This window comes from Podarcis pityusensis (genome assembly GCF_964106645.2).
Source record: "Podarcis pityusensis genome assembly, chromosome: 9".
Lineage (NCBI taxonomy): Eukaryota > Metazoa > Chordata > Lepidosauria > Squamata > Lacertidae > Podarcis > Podarcis pityusensis.
In genome coordinates this window covers 41,686,405-41,706,690 of record NC_138034.1, presented here as the reverse complement: position 1 = coordinate 41,706,690, position 20,286 = coordinate 41,686,405, and the positions used below count along the sequence as shown (strand labels likewise).

Here is a 20,286-nt window from a genome sequence, read left to right as displayed (position 1 = left end):
GCGCTGGAATAAGGGAATTTCCCGCAAAAAAAGGGAAGGTTGACAGCTATGGACAGACTCCAGTGGTCATCCTTACACAGGTTGTCGCTTAACACCACTGAGAATGGCAGGTAAAACCCCAGATCCTGATTTCAAGGCAACTGTAATACATTACATGGCTTAAAGCCCAAGGCTTAGACCAGTGTGTTAACTTAGTTTTTTGTTGTTGCATTAACAATGTATGTAGCTGGAACTGCAAAGTTTATCCAGAAATGCAGCAAATATTTACTAATGCAAGGTCACCAATATTAACATTCCTTTTCTAAACGTATCATGGGTCTTATGCACCACAGCTGAGCAGCACCTTAGCTTTGCCCTTAACCCAGTAGACAGTATCTTAGGTAATTCAATGTTGCTTTGTATAGAAGTGGGATTTATTTTCAAGTCCAGGCTCAGAGTGACCCCTACTGACTCAACATTTGGCCTTCTATCTGACTAGTGACCAAACCTTTAATTCTGGTGGGCTTATGAAATACAGCCTACATCATCATCATCATCAATTATTATTAGGCTTTTATTTATCAAACAGCTGGTTGCCAGAACACTCAATCTACCATATTTTATCGATGTTTCCTTTTGATTGACAGTACAGTTGGGGGAGAACCTAGGTATTTTCCCTCTCATGTATGCCCAATCTGTGAGACGCACAAAGCAATTTTGTGTTAACTAATGAGCACAGGTGTGTGATCCTGCACACACAGCCTTTTTTGTGTTGTGTCTAAAGCTTAGGTGTCAGCTTTTCCATATGTTCCCTCTGGTGGTCGGTAGAACTTTGGGAAAGCCATCAGCTGTATCATGTTGAAAGCATACTTTCTGCATTTGATATTCTTCAGTACATTCTCTATGCGGCATCCTTCTCTGGTGAAAAGGGAGGGAAAAAAGACAACTGCGTGAAACAATAAATAAATAAATATGTTTTATTTGTACATTGCAGAGTTTCAGCAACAATTGAAGTAAAAATAATGGAGATTCAATTCTACAATATATTTTCCACAAGTGATGATACATCTTACAAAATTAGATCCAAGGCCAGGCCCAATACAGTTATTGCCCTTAGAAGTAGAGTGTGGGTTTTATATATATATATATATTTATATATATTTATCTCTCACTGTGGTTTGATTAAATACTTTATGATATATTTTACTCTACCCTTAGAAATATATTTGCTTCTAAAAATTCTTTAATAACTTTTTGTTTCAGATTCGCTTTGTTTTGCTTCTGTTGTACATGTCAGAGTTCACATGTAGCCTTAGGTGTGCAGGTTCTAGGAATAAGGCATTTTTAATTAAGTCTGGCCCTACAGATTTGTAAAGGAAACTTCCATCTTTGTCTTATTTTCATTCTGTTTAGCTTTGCAATGAAGGAAATAGAAAATGGCTTTCCAATAGCCTGATCCAACAACTCTCTGCTTTCAAAATAATGATGCTCATTCATACACAGTACAAAAGTCACAAGAGCCAACATGGTGCATCAAGACGCAAACAAAACTTTTGTTTAAATGAATATAAAGCAAAAGCAACCAAAGCAACATTTACAAACAGGTTAATTTTGTTACAAAACAGAACTTATCAAGTGCCATAGAACGGCTTGACAGAAAAGGGTTAGTCGCAACAAATAAAAGAGTGAACTATTTGCTAAAACAGGAACTCCTATCAGGAAGTAACAATGAAAAAAAGCACATGGAAAATTAATCTTTCAAACTGACCTGTCTAAATAATTCAGCTTGGGTTGAGTTCTATGAGTACAGATTTAATTCCCCCCTCCCCCCATATTTTGACTAAGGACTGATAATCATCACAGACAAACATGTGACTGTCTTTGCAATGTGAATTTTACCACTGCATTTCCAAATAAGAAACCCTTTGTCTGATGTGAGCTCCCCCAAGTGAAAATGGCAAAGGGCCCATGTCAGCTAAAACCATACTTTCTGGTGTGCTAAACCTTGGCAATGTTTAAGTGTGGGGCTGTGCATGCTGGAAAAGAAGTGAAGATTTCTGCAAATGGGTCCCCAAGTAAAAATGAGACAGTAAAATCACTCCATAAGGAGTTGAATTGGTCCTAAGTACGAGTTTTGTAAAAAGCGGGCAGTGGGGGGGGGGGGGAGGAGAGATCCTTCCAATTTAATGGCAAAATCTCATCTGATCAAGAAACACTAATATAATGGCCATTCTTAATGTGTGAAAAGATTTGCTCGGAATAGAAAGCAGATTAAATCACTTGATGCATAGTATGCTTTCTTGATTTCTGGAAATAGAAATAAAATCTTTTACAGTTCAAGACATTGCCTTCTTGAGGTCAAATTTGTGGGTCTGAAAATGTAGAAATCATACAGCACAATTTTTAATCTTAAGCTGTTGCTGTTCATAGAAAAGAAATGGACAGAAGTGAAATTTACTGATATTTGGCTAATAATAAAGCAAGACTTAAAATAAGCCACACAACCAGCAAATGCGAGCTGACAAGGAGCAAGGCGACAGGGTAGAAGTGACGAGAAGTTGGCTTGTTATCAGTTAGACAGCCTGTCTCGGGATCATCCGACTCATTCAGTGCTCCCTGGGTTTGTCTGCTGTTAAACAGGGGAAGTTAGGAACAAATAAAATAGCATTTAATAGGCGAATAAGGCAACACTTAGGTATTCCAACAACAAAGATGGCCGCAATATAAACAAATCTATGCTAAATAAAGCTATTTTGGCTAGTCTGCATACCAAATAAGAAAATATCGCACATATTTAAAGGTGTTCTAAATGAATGAAAAAAGCAAGCCTACAGCAGGGAATTAACCCTCACAGATACTTCTTAGCACATTAAAGATGAAGCCATGGGTTGGAAGCTCTTAATGGAAGCCCCATGCAAGGGAACAGAGCAAGCCTGAAATGCTATGAAGTGGAATCAGTGGGGAAATGCATGGTTTCAAAACATTGAGGAACAGTGGAAAGCTCCACAGAGCTCTGATGCAATGATGCATGCAGAGCATCTTCCAGCGTTGAAATGGAGGGTGAACTTTCACATTTATGGTGCTTTGTTTTCTCACTGGAGATCCAAAAACGAGTCATAGCCACCAAAAGGGTTTCCACTTTTCGGCTTCTGATGACCTGTCTTTCCTCTATTTAGTCTCTGCTTTATCAAGATCCCTTGACAACTGCCAGCCCTTGGCATCCTTTGGTGGCAGTGGCCCAAGCACACCAGTAGGGCCCACTGCTGCTGTGTGCCTTAGGACTCCCTTTAAATCCATATCCCTGAGGCCTGACAATCCCAGCAGTTGGGTCACTACCCAAATTTCCCACAATGCCTCTGGTGTGGTATCACTAGGGCATTGTGGGAAACTTAAACGAATGCTAGAGTCATCTACCTGGCATTGTTTGGAGCACTGCTGCTCAAAGGAGATGGGGCTCTTCCCAGGGCACTTTCCACAGGGGTTCCTCAAACCTGGAGTTAGTTCTCCATAAGTACTTTCTGCAATGGAGTTATTTCAAGAACTTTAAATTAATGTTAAAAGCAATCAAGCAAATGTAAATTTATTTGCAAAATCAATACTGAGGCAAAGCTAGGGAGCAGTTGTTGTTTTTTTAAATCCCTGAGTCTGTTTATGAAAATGATGCCTAACTCTGTCATCAAGCCACTTAACCATAATGTGGGATAGTGAAGTTCTAGGAATTATCTGAATATTTGCTCTAAATGATGTTACCTTTTTAACTGCACACAAACAGAAAGAGAGAGCATTTACTCCTCACAATTCCCAGAAAACCATTAGAAATGACAGTGCCCAGAATGCTTTGAGAGAAAGAATGTGCTTTGAAAGAATGTGCTTTAAATTATAGTGTGTACACAGCAACAGTGGCTCTCCAAAGTCTCAGGTTCTTTCCTGTCATTGGCTGTCTGATCATTTTTTAAACTGCAGGAGTCAGGGACTGGGCATCCTATATTTCCACCTAGATCTCTCTCTCTCCCCTGAATAAGGCAGTATAGCTCAAGTAGAACAGTGCAAAGATAAGAGAGGATGCACACCATTCTCCAGTTCCCTGTTGTGTCCCAGAGTGCTGCCTGTCTACAGGAACTATACAGAGCCCTCTTGTAACCTTATACAGATCTCAACATTTTCAAGAAGAGACCATACTTAGAGCAACCTTCCCTGCAGAGTCAGCGCCACAGATTCTTGCATGCTACTCAGCAAAGAAAGACCTTGCTGATAAAATTAAGGTGTGATTTTGGAGGGTTAGAAAAATGTTCAGTTTGTCCTTCCCACTTCCCAGCTTAGATTGTGGGTAAGGCAATGGGAAAACGAAGGATTAGCTCAGTTGGTAGAGGATGAAACTTAAACTCAGGGTTGTGGGTTCAAGCCCCATGTTGGGCAAAATATTCCTGCATTTCAGGGCGTTGGACTAGATAACCCTTGTGGTCCCTTCTGACTCTGCAATTCTTTGATTCTGTGATTCTTATTTCTTTCATTTACCTTGCCTGCATTACTATTTTCATTTCTATTACTGTTCTACTACTCAGTGCCACCAGGATTGGAGCCAAAACAGAGTTGCTGAGAAACAGGAGGGAGGCTTCTGCCTCCTTAGGCAAGCCCCAAGGCATGCAGAAGTAACAAAATGTTTTTAAAATCTAAAATGGTGTGTTAGAGGTGACCTCTAGGAGCCAGGGGAAGTTGCATATTCAAAAAGACAAATGTAAAACTTTGGTGGGCAAGTGAATTTGGTCTGCTTGAGCTCTTTAAAGTGTCCTGGAGGAGAGCATGACTGGCTGCAACCCTAAACAGGAGCTACTCTTTTAGGGTGTGAGGAAAACTATGAAACATCTTATTGCAGGTCCTACTTGTATTTTCTAACACATTGCACATAAGGTGACTAATTATTTTTATTAAGGTATAATGGCTTTAAATGAGAAAAAGAAGAAAACCAGCCATCCCACTTACACTGCCATTGCAAAACATGAAATTAGGTCAGTCTTTCCAAACTTGGTGCCCTCCAGATGTTTTGTATAAAAATCCCTTCAGCCCTAGTCAGCACAGCTTGGGAATGGCTGAATTATGTAATGCCAAATAGTTCTGCAGATTGTATTTATAATATCAGTCTTAACTTCCTAGCAGAAAGTATCTGGAACTGCCAGTGAATATCCTCCTGTGTCACTAAATGAATGTACTGCAGTTTTCAATACTGGTCAGATTTATTCATGACCGCAGCAATTAATCTGCACACAATACTGAGTTTTGCAAGATGTGCTGCCAAATAAAGGACACTGAACTTGCTAGCCAAGCAACTTGGCTGATGAAGAATGTAAGAAGGATATTGTTATGAGGCTTTCTGGTGGCTCTTTTTGAGATAGCAAATGGGTGGGGTCCTTTCCCTCAACTCATAGGTAGCTAGAGAGGTGAGAGCAGGCAGAAGCCAGAGAGAGAGAGAGTTTGGCTCTTTTGTTTCTGCTTCTGGAGCCCAGTGATGCGTAAAGGGAGCGGGCGAGAGCCGCCTTCCCAAGCGGGGCAGCAGGAGGAGCGTGCAAGTTCTCTGTGCCGGGCTTGAAGCCAGGAAACTTCAGCGGAAAAGCCGAGCAAGAAGCGGCAGACGCCACTGCCGCCCAGTGCAAGTGGGGCATCTCACAGAAGCCACATGGGTGACCCGTGAATGCGAGTCTGGTTCCTGCTGCGCTGTGCTGGCAGCCGCCCCCAGAACAAGGGGCTTTCACTGCATCTCTCCCACTTTCTTCTGAAGCATGTGGGGAAGCAGCAATTTCCTTGCAATCCCTGGAGCCATAAATAAACATGGAGGGTGCTGCAGAAGAGAAGCCAGGTGGCGAGGAGCAGAGCCCCCCGGGCTCCGGCGCGGAGGCCCCAGCGGATTCCTCCATGGAGGCCTGCCTGCGATCTCAGGGGTTGTACTGCAAGCAAGTGGCGAAGGACGGGTCGTGCCTCTTCCGAGCTGTGGCAGAGCAGGTGAGCGTGCAAGGTCTCCCTTTGCAAGAGGCGACATGGCCGGGGTAGGAAAGCAGAGGGCATGAGGATCATGAGAGGCAGCTTTGTTTGGGGAGAGGGGGGTCCTCTTTTTTGTGCTTCAAAATATGGCAACCCTACATTATGGGAAGGGGTTGGGGAGGAAACAATCTCCCTAGGACTTTCCCCTCCCCACTAAACTCAGTGCCTAAAGTGGAAAGCAAAGGAACAGGAAGTTGACACAAATTTTAGCCAGTCAGAAAGTGGGACTGGAGGCATTTTGTGCTGTTGCCAGAAAGCAGATGAGAGAGGAGGGATGTAGGAGTGCAATTCAGGTATGAAGGCTGAGGACTGGGAAGCTGAGTGGAAGATGGGCCACGTGTATGATGGCATACAAAAGAGCAATCTGAAGTAACAAATGATGAAAGAAGTTGACGGGGAATGACAGAGTATGCATTAGGCTGAGAAAATGAGGCCAGGATAGCCAAGAGAATTTTGCAGTTTGGGATAACATGGGCTAGAACTGAAGGGAGAACAGAAGTTGAAGATTTGGTGGGAAGGCAGCAGGTCTAGATTCCTTATCTTAATTTTGGGCAACCAGCCAAATAATTTTGGTTGAATTGCTTGTAACATTTAATTCTAAAATGACAAAACATATAAGCATTAAGTAAATGATCTGATAATATGCTGATGCCACAGAACATGTCAACACAACACCATTAATAAGCCTAACATAATTAGTGTTAGTATTACGAGGATATACTTTACAGCATACCCTTATAATCATGCTATTATATGCTTTGCCTGGTATGACTATGTTTGAGTGACAGTGGAAGTATGTGTGTGCCTGTATATATCTCCTACAGGAATCAATGGGATTTAATACGGATATAACTGAGTATGACTGAAATATTCAGTTCACTTAGAGTAAAATGTCTGTCATCGTATTTTACACATCAGCAGCAGCTAAGCCCTGTCTTGACAGAAGAGACGAATCACCCGGATCCCACCTAGATATTTCTGTACATGATAAAATCAGATGAATGAGGTCTTTACTGCTTTGTCGCTGCTGTATTCCAGGTATGCATGGCTGTTTTTTTAACAACAATACTTTGGTTCAATGGATGCCCAATGGAAGGGTATATGTTTTAATGCATGCATATATACAAGTGATAACAGGTTCTTTCATTTACCTGTTAGACCAGTGGAAATTAAGGTAGCAAAAGGAGAACACGACTGCTTATTATATAACTTGTGGACGAAAGTCATTAAAATCAGGGACCAAGATCAAAGCTGGTTCAATGGATGAGATGGAATAGCAGAAGCCCTTGTACAAATAAGTATTTCTGATGGAATACTAATCTGACATTAATTTCTGAATCTTTATAACTCTTCAAAGATGACAGAAAACCGTGAAAAGAATTCCCAATGCAAAACCAAGGATACCTGAGTGGAAATTCTGCAGTGTATTTAGAAATTCAGCTCCTTTAAGATTTTACTGCTTGTCATGATTATTAATAGAAAAATTGAGGCACATCAAAACAGACATTTATAAACTGCTTGGTATTCTAAATCTCAGCACAGAAAGCTACTGTTACTTTCTTTGAAGCACTTTCAAAAACTCAAACTATAACTAGTCAGGTTCCAAGGGACAGGAGAGCAGCCAACTAAGACAATACCTTTCAATACAGTGAAAATTCAAATCCCTGACACCAGATTCTAGCCTGTTTTGAACTGCAATGCAAACTGTTTATCAAGTTGTTGTCCTGTGGCCACTACCTTTCATGCTACCTGGTGTGGCTTCAGTAGCCTGGTTTGGATGTAACACAGAATTATCGTTTAGTGGAACATGTATAGGTCTGCTCCCTCTCCCCTCAACTTATCCAGTGCAGCCATTAGGAGACTGAAAACAGAAGTGAGTACTTCCAAACAACTTTAGTTTGCTATTATGTCAAAATTGGAAGCTGTGTTTAGTTTTAGCTGTGGTTTACTATATCAAGCCAGCTTCATAAATCACTGTTTGTTTTAATCAAGCATAGTTAAAACTAACCACACTTTATCCAGGATTGATGCAAACGGTATGTTTGTATTGTTTCTTTCAGCTCCCCAAATATGCCTGCTACACATTGTCTGTTGTTCTGAGAGTTTGGTGTCTTTGGAAAGAACACCAATATAGTGGAATATATTAAACAGACATTTGACTCTCCCACTTTCCCAAGGAAATGGGGCTCATTGACTGAATTTTTTAAAAAAATCATTTTTATTAGTTTTCCAATAAAAACAGCCAATTAACATATCCATAATCATAATTGTACCATTGTCTGTGCCAGAATAAGAATCAATTGGCTATTCTCAGTTTAGGTGTTCGGAAGACAGCCGTGCGACTTCAATGCAACAAACGGTTCTTTGTTTTTCTTCTCCTGTCTTCCTTGCTTGCAATTAGATGAACTGCCAAAATAGCACCAGTGACTGAAGCAAGCCCCAAGGTGCCTTGTCAGACTCACCTTTTTTTATTTTTACACAGGGTCGAAGGCAAACAATTGGGTCAAATTCTTTGGCGAGGGAAGTCCCAGGAGCCAAAAGTGTTTTTATTTGTCCTGTCTTTCATGTTGACATTGGGATAAAGATTTTTAAGGAAGAGGAATGTATTACTGGAAGTGGAAAAAGAAAATTGACATGCCTGTCTCCTCCTATTCATCTGCTACTAAAAAGGAACGCTTGGCTGCACAATTATTGGGAGCTGGTCCCAGTGCCCACAAGGAAGAAAGAGCTGCTCCAAACAGCAAGCTTGGTGTTTAAAAAGGGTTTGAACTTTTGATCAATGTATCTGAGTGACGATCTAGTTGTTTTCTTCCTGTCTGTGGTCATTATCATCACTGCACCCATTTGCGTGGCCTCTTCAACAATCCTTAGAATTGTTTACTGACTTTATAGAACTTGCTCTTAGCCAGAGCATCGCCCCCCACCCCAAATCCCCATTCTGAGGGCTTACTTCAAAGTTTCTGGTTTTATTTTCAGAATCAAAGCCATCTCACCACCAGCTTAGGAGAGAAATAAAGATGGAGATGCGGATATTTAATTTCTACCTCTCAGAAGATCGAACAGGTCATGATAATTACAGGATTTAAGGAAGAAATGAAAAGCCTCAGGATGACTTCGCTCAGCCAGTCCTCAACTCATGTCAAGCACCAAGCTGCTCTTGAAACAGAGGCCACATCTTTGGGTAGGTGACAGTGGGAGTCAACTCTAGATTCTCAGTCTTTTACTATTGTATTATTGACTGTGGGTGGGGTGGGAAGGAGCCGATAGCAGAACCAGTTAATAACCTAACCCCCCCCCCCCCAAAAAACCCCTCCAGTTCCAACACACCACCCTCTAATCTCTTGGTGTTTTAAAATGTTTGTACCATCTCTCCACTAAGGAGACCTTTCCTCCTTAGGTTTTTTTTAGAAAAGGTCATAACAAGTCAGAAGGGGTGGTTATTGTTACGGTTCTCCTTCTCTTTCACCCAAGAATGCTAAACAAAGAACAGGCTGCTAACTACAATTTGCTTATGCATCTATGATCCTACCAATTACCCAAGAAGCTGAGGGAAAGTGTGAACCTCCACATCAGAGCGAGTGGATTGTAGAATGGTTAGAATCCAAAGGCCTGTGAGTCTAAGGAGGCTTTAGATTTCTTGGGCTTCTTGAACAGTAGAAACCATGGCTCACTTAGAACTGCTTTTGAAACAAGGTAAGTTTCAGAAGCAGTTTGTAATATGGCATTGGGTCTATGTGTGCCAGTTGTTAAAAACAGAGTCAAAAATTCAACTGGGCCAATGTAAGACCCTTATATGAGCCTCAGCAGGAGCTCTGATCGAAACATTGACTTTAGTCAGAAAACTAGTCTTCTGAAATTACTTCATTAGCCTAATCAGAGAAAATCTTATTCTTCAAATTATTTACATTTAACCTATTTCGGAGATCTATGTACTGTTCATTCCAATTCATTTCTGTAAGATGAGGTCCCCTCCCCCGTTGTTTGCTTATAAAGTTAGATTATAATTGTGTTGTATTATCCAGACAGATTTTCTTACTGCAGTACAAATATTCTATTTCATTGTTTCATCTATATAGGTAGGCTTCAATGAGTGCATGCCAGAAAGGCAGCTGTTCAGAAGGGTATGATGGATCCTTAATTTGACATAGGTTATTAATTAGAAACACATTGGGTTGTTGTTTTTTACATACAGTTATAATGATAAGCCTACTTACAGGGATATGATATCTTTATTTTATTTGCTCATAAATACTAATGGGTGTCACTTACTGTGTAACATATCCCAAGTTTATTTTCTTGTGCCTGGGCTTAGGCTGGTCCTATGGGATATGTCCAAATTCACAATTCTTCCACATACCTGCCCATAATCAATAAGTTACATAACAATATATACACACATCTGTTCTAGGCTAAGCAGATTGCTTTTCTTGGTCCCTTGTTTAATGTAACATTCCTTGTGCACAGCCATAGGAAGAAGTAGAACACCAGCAACCTTCCAAATGGCCATGTCCTCTGTGTCATTTGCTCTCTACCATGCATTATTGGTGTCTATGTTCACAAGGCACACATTGGCTTCTATGCAAGTGTGCTGTCAAATGGGGGTGCTCATGTAATTTTTATTAATATGAATTATAGGAGTTGTGTGTGAGAGGGAGGGAGGAGGGAGGGAGAGAGAACGAGAACTGTGGATGTGGATGGAGATTGAAAGGAAGAATGAATCGTGTGTGCACCTTAGTATGTGACCAAACACTGATCAGCATATTATTTCTCTCTTTTTCTAGCCAAAGGTTACAACCAATTGCTGCACGAAGTTGACTGGATTTGACATTCCACTTGCAAAAATAAAACTGGTCAATTGGCAACCCTGTCAGAGAATGCACGAAGGTGGTGGGAGCAGCACAACTCTCTTCCTTCTCCTGGGAAATGAGGAGAGACAGCTTCAGCAGCTCAGCAAGTGTGATCAGCATAACAGCGCTTGGTCCAGGCAGGCACATCTCATCTACCTGCCAAGGCAGTCAAGGGAATGTGGAGCAACAGTAGCTGCTCCAAACAACACAGCCAGTGCTATCTACCTACACTTTTTGTGCGTCTCCTCTGTTTACAGCATCTGTATGTCACAGGCAAAGGGAACACATTCTTTGCAGTATTCAGGTATGTCTTATCAAAATAAATAGTCAAATCGCTTTGAGTTGTCAGCAGGTCCAGAAAACATTTACGGAGTAGAAATATTCACAGCCAAACAAAACAAACCTGAAATTGTTCTTTGGAAATGAATATATTCAGCATTTCATACTCATGTTTAAAAGACATAAATTGGACAATATTGAGAAATGTTTCTTTATAAAGTAAGGGCTTGTACACACTGGAACACAATGTGAATCCCACCTCAGTGTTCTTCCAGACACCCCTCCATTAATGTGGAGGCAGGCTAGTTTGGACAAGCCCTTGGGTCTCAACAACAGATTTCATCAAAATGGGATATTTCTGGTTATGCTGGGGAAATACTGAATAATAAGTTCTTATCAAAGTAAGTTTGAGGCTGGATTGGATGGCACTTGCTGTGTCAGAGTTGTATATGCAATATTTTGAACTTTACTATGTACTTTGCTAGAACAGCAGTCTCTCTCTCTCTCACTCGCTTTCTGTTATTTAAATTGCTCCAATATTTTTCTCAAGAAAGAAGTTCTAGACTGTGTTATGCTGAAGAGCACACAGATGCCTGGATACTCCATTGGTTAAAAGACCCCCAAATTTGTCCCCTGCCCTCTCAAATATTATAACATTTGATTACATTGAAAGGGTGGGGCTAGACTATCAGTCGTATCCAACGCCTATCCTAATCCCAAAAGGAATGGCAGAAAATGTTCCCTTCACTAGATTCTCTTTAAAGTTTTTTTATGCCTTGCTTTTCCTTAAATGATTTCTGAAATGTAATTTCTCTAGAGCTTCTACACAAAGGTAACAGCAGCCTGGCTCTTATGCCATAGAAATAAGTGTCATAAATAAAGCGGTAAAGCATTTGTCACTTTGGAGCAGAATTTATAGTCTCCTCCTAATTTATAAAAACAGCCAGAAGCTATTGTTAGGGAACAGGAAATAATAGAACGTTCAGAATTGACATGTAACAGGAGAATACCAGTTATCAAATATCACCATTGTGTCCAGAGAAGAAAGACACTCTCCTAATTTCAATTTGGCGCCACATCAGAATATGCTTGAGAATATACACATTCTGGGAGGCTTTTGCTCAGTAATTTCTCACAACATTGGTTTGTGAGAGTGAGTGAGAAAGAGAAACTTGGGAACCATTAATTTTTTTTTAGACAGATAGCCCACTCAGTTGTTCAGAATGAGAAACAATATGCTGATTATTGTACTCTATACCTCCTTGTCCCTGGACATAAGATAAGCTTGGACAAGCCTCCAATAGAAGAAAATTCAAAAGCTGAGAGACAATTTATTGGAATGCTTCACTGCATGCATCTGTTGTTCAGACCTCCAAAATGTTATCGCTGTCACATATTAAGTGTAATCTAGATATCTTCAACTAATGATAATTCATGTGTTTTATACTTTTTTGCAACTGCAGCATTTATGCCTAACTTTACACCCCACCCTTCAACTTTGATTCCATTATCAATGGCTTTAGAACTCTATTCTAAGAATCTGAAAAATATCACAACTGTCCTCTAGTGGAATCAAGTATCTTATAATAAACCTAGCACAGCTATGATTTGTACTCTACAATGTTCTTCAACACATCTTTAAAAAGAAACACTTTCATCACAACTGTGAACTCTATAGTGACCTCAGATAATACACTGTTCAAGGTGTTGAAAGTAGAAAAACCACAGTTTTATTTTAAGAAGGTCTACCCTGTTCAAGAAGTGAAAGGAGAATTTAAAGTCAAAAGATATGGATTGACCAACACTGACACTTGAAGATGAATTTATGAATGAACTCTATTTAATTGGTATTTTTGTTACTATTTAAATACCATTGTTGGTTGGTCTTAATACCAGTAAGGACCCCTAATGTTTGCCATGTCAAGAGCTGATCTGTTTCAGAGTGCTTGTTTTCGAAGAGTTTAGATCTCTTCCTGACAATCATTACAGAGTGAGATAGAGCGTTGACACACTGTTCAGCAGTCATTGTCACTTGACAACTCAAACTGCAGAAAATAAGAAAGCGCTGAAGTCCCGATTTTTCCACATTCCTTAAAAATTACATTTAAAAAATCCTCCCTGGAGTCTTTTATGGCTGGGTGTTTGAGAAGTCCACCGAATAGCCTTTTAAACAGCACTTTACTGAAGTAATCACATAGAAGGATAAATACACAAGTGTCACATCCTATAACAACTCCATTTATTTAAGGCCAACTCAAAAGCACAGTTATGAAATCTCTTGGAGAGCCTTGAATAGAATGAGCCTTGACTAAATCTACAGAAGCTGAGCTCAGGGACATGGAAAGTATCTCCTTTTCTCAATGCTCTATTCCAGTGAATGGAGAACACTGTTCCAATCAGGTGCAATCACATCTATTCTTGGGCAGATGTAATGCTGCCAATCATATTCATGGGTAAGAGTACAGATGAGCCAAAACACAGGGCACTTTTTTAAAAAAAAGTATATTCAGCGTAGAAAAAAGTACCTCTTTTAATGATTTGCAGAAGAGCTCTCCCAAAGGGAGAAGGGCAGATGGCTGCATTTGATCTCAGTGACCGTGGCCTGGTTCAAACATCCCATTAAACCATACATGAGACTGTAATAACTCTATTTTCCTGGTCTGCCACTGGGCATTCTGCACTGTAGACTTGCAATGTTTTTAACAACCAATCTATCCCACAGTGTTAAGGCTGTCAAATGGACTGGAAGCTTACTCTGAAAACAAGAGTAGTTGGAAGCCGAATTGAAATTATGATTAAATATAGAAAACCAATGGATCATTAGTAAAAGTGTGATTATTTTAGCAGGTAAAATAATCAGGTGTGAAAGCTAGGCACATGCATTAACCACGATGACTGAAAAGCTGCAGAAGTGATTGGATGAAGCGACTATAATGGTCAGTATGAAATGTATGTAACTACTATACACCATGAGCAATATTCAAATAAGCTAAACATCTGAATTGCCCTGCAATCCTGCTCACTTATTACTGCTGCCCTTTTAAACAAAGCCAAATTCATTTCCCTGTTGAAGGGCATATTGTGAAAGACTAAGATTAAGGCTACTTAATCTTTCACTTGAGTTATTTAAATGGGGCAAAAAGAATCCAGAAGTAGTACTTATTGTCAACCATGATTTTTTTTTAAAAAACAAAGGTTTCCTTGCCTAAACACAAATAGTGAAAACATGGTTGTACATTCCTGCATTCACCTTGACAGCTGCTTTAAAACTGATGACAATGTATGGAATTTCATTACAGACATGGTTAGCTAGCAAGTGCAGACAAAACTTACATCTTGAGACAAGTTATTTTCAGTACATGTCTAAATTAATAGTGTACCTAACATTCTTGATGAATTCCATCTTAATTTGTGCATAATTATACTTAAAAGGCAAAGTAATTTAATTTTTTAAAAACCAGTGAGGACTTATGTTAACAATCATGTTTATTTAACTTTGTCTTAATTTTGTTTGCTATATTTTATTTATCTTTGATTAAACAAAGCTATCAAGTATAACAGATTACTGTTTTGATTAAGTAGTATTTACCAGTTTTCTAAAAAGCACCCCTATATGAATTTAACATGTTTGGGTGGGGGGAAGGGCTTGATGAAAGGCTTGAGATATGAACCTGGGCTTGGGATAATAATGAAAGGCTCATTAACTGAGAGCAAATCATGCACATCTTGATCCTGACCTACCCAACGTTTTAGCTAAAATTATTCAAGCACACAGATAGACTTGAAAGATGGCAAACAGAAAAAGAAGAACATACCTCCTCATACAGTCAAGGGCTCGGATAAAAAAGTCTTTGTGCAGCTGATGCTCATCTCTTAAAATTGAACATTGTTCCAGTGTCACTGACATTGATGTCCTATCTTTGGCACTTTTACAACAGGTGAACCGGATTCCATTTAGCTTGCGGCAAATCTATAATGTACACAGAAATCAAGTGACTTGCTTCTCTCTTTACTCCAGGTGTATTGCAGTCTAGCATACTGGGGAATGCCAGCATGTTAAACAAATGGTTGGGGAACATTTAAACTACTTTGATAACATTGTCAAACAGAAAAGAGTTTGCTATCTTTGTACCTTGTTGTGGAGCAACAAGCTTGGTTTTGATTTATTACTTGTATGCCGCTTATCCAGCAGCAACATTGAGTTCAAAGTGGTTCATAATCACAACGAAGTGTTACAAATTAGCAAACAACACTTCCACCAAAATACTCATGCCAAAAACCACCACCACATATAAATATAGCAAAAAAAAAAACTCAACACCACCCCTCAATTAAACAATGCAGTTCAATACAACCTCGTAATAATGCAAAACTAATCTGTCAGAAATGGCTGATAAATTCTAATCTAGTAATTTAGATCAGAAAGACCACTTTTGCAGATTTTATTGCAGTGATTCATTTGTCACAACTTTCAGTGTCTTTTGACTTTCCCAGCATGAAGCTATGTGGAAAATAAAAATAAAATAAAAAATGCTTTAATGAGTTGATGATGAGCTTCTGTGTGTCTCTGTTCTTATTTGATAATAAAACCAGTGTGGGGAAGCTGGGAAAATGGATATTCTGTGCTAGGAGCTATTGGGAAAGGAATTGAAAATAAAACTGCCAATATCATAATGCCTTTATACATAGAATTCTGGGTACAGTTTTGGTCATAACATCTCAAAAAGGGTACTGAATTGTTGGAAGGGCAGCCAAAATGATTAAGGTTCTGGATTACTGTATTTTTCGCTCTATAGGACGCACCCGACCATAGGGCGCACCTTGTTTTAGAGGGGGAGAACAAGGGGAAAACCCCCCCTCTCTGCTCAGTGCCCCTTCAGCGAAGCGGCAGGAGAAACGGAGCCCCTTCCATTTCTCTTCCCGCTTCGCTGAAGGAGAGTCTTGCTCTCCTGGCTTCAGCAAAAGGAACCTGAAGCCTTTGGAGTGCCGTGCGAGGTCCCGCTGCGCTGCAAAGGCTTCAGGTGGCTATACCTGAAGCCTGGAAAGCGAGAGGGGTTGGTGCGCACCGACCCTTCTCGCTCTCCAGGCTTCAGCGAAAGCAACGCGAAGCCTCCGGAACGCGGAGGGAGCGCTCCCTCTGTGCTTCGGAGGCTTCGCGTTGCTATCGCTGAAGCCAAGGTGCCTGCATTCGCTCCATAGGATGCACACACATTTCCCCTTCATTTTTGGAGGGGAAAAAGTGCGTCCTATAGAGCAAAAAATACGGTAATTCCATTATGAGGGAAGGTTAAAATTCTGGCACTTTTAAATTAGCAGATAAAATAATCAAGATTTATAAAATTATGCATGGTGTAGAGAAAGTTGGCAGAGAATTCTGCTCCCGCTCTCTCATAACAGAAGAACCAAAAGGAGCTGCTTAGTGGGAGTTTCAGGATAGACAAAATCTTTAACACAGCAGTCTTCTAGAATTTGCTTCAGTAAGATGGCTTTAAAAGGTAACTGCATAAAGTACGGTAATGGAGGATAAAGCTTTCTATAGCTACTAGCCATGTTGGCTATACGTTACCTCCGAGCTCAGAGGCTGCAAGCCTCTGTGTAGCAGTTGCTGAGGAATAATACAGATAGAGATACAGGTCTGTCTTGCTTATAAAATTTCTTTCCAAAGGCAACTGTTTAACCACTGCAGGAAAAAGATGCTGGACTAGAATGGCCTTTGGTCTAATTTGACAGGATTCTACTATTCTATAATTTTCTTATACAGTGCTTTTTTTCTTAAAAAATGTTTAGGGGTACTCTCATTTTCCTACTCATATTGAAATACTGCCCCTCAATGAGACCAAACTTAGATTCACAAAATGTTTAGGAGTATGTGTACCCCTGCGTCCCCCCAGAAAAAAAGCACTGTTCTTATATATTACAATGATTTTGTGTCTTCCAAGTAAGTAAGGTAAAAAGGTAAAGGTAAAGGACCCCTGGATGGGATTGCGGCGCTCATCTCGCTTTCAGGCAGAGGGAGCCGGCGTTTGTCCACAGACAGTTTATTGGGTCAAGTGGCCAGCATGATTAAACTGCTACTGCTACCATGACGAGTGCCAGAGCGCACGGAAACACCATTTACCTTCCCGCCGGAGCGGTACCTATTTATCTGCTTGCACTGGTGTGCTTTCGAACTGCTAGGTTGGCAGGAGCTGGGACAGAGCAACGGGAGCTCACCCAGTTGTGGGGATTTGAACCGCCAACCTTCCGATCAGCAAGCCCAACAGGCTCAGTGGTTTAAACCACAGCGCCAGTATCAGAATTGCTCTTCTGAGCATGGAGTGTATAAGAGAAAGAGGATTATATAATCAGAATTCAAGCACATCCAGAGAACAGCAGCTGCGCCAAAGACATTTCGGCAACTCTCTTAATTTTTATATCCTAGTTAGCTCCATATGAGATGTCACTACAGAAAGCGGTGGTGAATCTGCTATGCTTTTGACTGGCATATATTAAATGCATGTGCATTAACAATCACTTATATTTTATACTCTTTGAAGTTTGTGCTTCTATTTTAAAATGAGGTCCAAATCAGCACCACTAAAGGCTTCCTGATTAAGCTTTCTAAATTAAAACATGAAACTTCAAAGGGATGAGAATCGGACAGAACAGATGTCGAAGAATAAAGGTTTTGGCAACAGAACAAAAAAAAGGAGGACAGGGAAGCTGAGACACTCAGGGGAAAAGCAATATAAAATGTACTTTGGGTTTTACTCTTTTAAAGGGATAAAAAGGCATGGGAAAACATGTCACTACCTAAGCAATAGTCACCTAGTTGGTGGACAACCATTCCCCAATGAGCAATGATGTTTGCAGTTTCCGAGTTGTAGAAAGCCAGTTGAATTGCATTTCTTGAAAACATCAAACATGAAATAGTCTTTGCTGCCACCACTAGTTTTAGTAAGCTAGATTTTTGCAACTTGTCCAAATTCAGCAGCAATGGAATGCAATGAAGTGCCGTCTATGAATAGTGTCATGCCAAATGATTCCTGCTATTTGGTGGTTGCAGAAGTCAGCAGGAGTTGGAAAAGAAACTGGCTGTTGGAATGTACAGTGGTACCTCGGGTTGCATACACTTCAGGTTACATACGCTTCAGGTTACAGACTCCGCTAACCCAGAAATAGTACCTCGGGTTAAGAACTTTGCTTCAGGATGAGAACAGAAATTGTGCTCCAGAGGCACAGCGGCAGCAGGAGGCCCCTTTAGCTAAAGTGGTGCTTCAGGTTAAGAACAGTTTCAGGTTAAGAACGGACCTCCGGAACGAATTAAGTACTTAACCCGAGGTACCGCTGTACACTGAGATGCACTTGTTTCGTAATCCTTCCCTATAACTTGCTTACTTAGCAAGGAAAATGAGTAAATGGGAAATTGCTCGTTCTGGGGAAGGCAACCCTTTCAGTTTTGAGATTGCCGCTACCACCCAAAACGCCTAAATTTCTAGAACATTATACAAGTCTGCTGGATCAGGCCCATCTAGTTCAGCATCCTGTTCTCACCATTGGCCAGCCGGATGCCTGTGGGAAATTTGCAAGCTGGACACAAGCGTAACAGCACTTTGCCCACCTGTAATTCCCAGCAACCAGTATTGAGAGGCATACGTGGAGTGTAGGGAGAACCTGTCATTCAAAACTTTTCCCCAAACGAAACACTGGAATTTCCCCCCTCTAAAATTAGGGGTGCATTTTACCACCTTTTCATTAACCTGTTTTTGCTCCATGTCGTAGGTCCGCAATAACTGATGTACTTTCACTAACATGAAAGTATATTAGCGAGGGGTGAGAAGTCCTGAAAAGTGAGGGCAGAGAGGAGGAGAGGAAATGGGCTGGGGGGTTGGTCCGGATGGGGCAGGGTGTGTCTGTGTGTGTTGAGTGGAGAGACACACGAATCTGCCCGTTCAAGGGGAAAATTTGATAGAGAGGGAGGAAGGGGGAGGGGGGAGGCTGGACTTGCATGAGAGCGTGGGAGCCAAAAATGTAGGATCTTGGAGGGTATGCACCTGTCAGATTTTCAGAGGTCCATTCAAGATATTGCAATTGTTTTGTTTTCATATCTGCTATTGCAATCAGCAGTTAATCCAGTGAAAATCACAGAGAAAAGAAACGCAATTAACTTATACACAGGAGATTTGTGGGGCCTCTGTCAGGAAAATATCTACATCCTTAATTACCCAATTAGAGAATGTTAACTGCCTAAATGTATGTGTTAGTGGTGTCAAGTTCACGAAAACAAATAACCAAGCAGTGTTATGTTTTGCATTGTGCCCAGGGCCAGTCAGCTTCTACAAAAGTAAAAGCTGGATCATTATGAATAATTAACATTTTGCTTTCCATAAATATGAATTTATATGATAGGATGAATATACTGCTATTCATTCATATGGAGTAATAGACAATGATTGCAAGCCTGCAAGCCAGGGCCTCAAAGATCTAGTCCAAGGGGGTCCTCCATCATCATCATCATCATCATCATCATCATTATTTTCTCTAGCTTCTTTAAATACTATTCCTGAGTTGGGACCTTCCTGAGCCCCAAAATCCAAATTCTTCAACAAAGAAATGGAAATGATGTGCAAAGACTAACGAATGAATGTCTACATAAACGTATCTTCGAGAATTTGCAACATTTGTCATGGACTGAAGATGTATGGTGCCAGGGACCTAGAAAATGAGATTCATAAGTTTGCAGGGTATAGACCAAGGATGGGAACAAGTGGCTTTCCAGCTGCTAATCAGTATCAGCTCCAGTTGGCATGGGGAATAGTCTGGAATGATGGGAAGTGTAGTCCAACAACCTTTGGAGAACCACAGATTCCCCATCCTTGGTCTAGGCTAAGAAATGAGGAGCTGTTCTATGTACAGGAAGCCTGACCTCACTCCCCCTCAAGAGACACTGCACACGCATTTTCAAATGTGAAGAGTCCTATTGATACAAGGGCTACTCCCCCCCCTCCAAATGTAGTTGTAGATATTTTTCAGAGTCAGATTTCTATACAGTACAGTAAGCATAAAAGTTACATACTGCTCTGAGTCAGAGCTGTAGTAAAGTTGAGGCTACAATATGTTGCTGGTTATAGGAACTGCATCCCTGATGATGCCTACTGTCCTCTGAGAA

At 40.6% G+C, this 20,286-nt stretch overlaps 1 protein-coding gene and 1 long non-coding RNA gene across 5 annotated transcripts in view; one reads left to right on the top strand and one right to left on the bottom strand.

The window, feature by feature from the left end:
• Positions 1–942: 942 nt before the first annotated feature.
• Positions 943–20,286, bottom strand: part of INPP4B (inositol polyphosphate-4-phosphatase type II B) — a gene marked incomplete at its 5' end in the record, with an annotated part of 263,750 nt that continues 244,406 nt past the window's right edge. For all 4 annotated transcript variants that reach the window (XM_081021869.1, XM_081021870.1, XM_081021868.1 and 1 more), the window contains 2 exons: positions 943–2,608; positions 14,954–15,108. In XM_081021869.1, coding sequence (XP_080877995.1) covers positions 2,434–2,608; positions 14,954–15,108 — 330 coding nt within the window. In that variant the 3' untranslated portion in view covers positions 943–2,433. The remainder of the gene's footprint in view (positions 2,609–14,953; positions 15,109–20,286) is intronic.
• LOC308485899 lies at positions 2,615–14,947 on the top strand. The gene is made up of 3 exons (XR_013990835.1): positions 2,615–7,050; positions 8,495–9,193; positions 10,794–14,947. It is a non-coding gene; the product is annotated as an uncharacterized lncRNA (long non-coding RNA).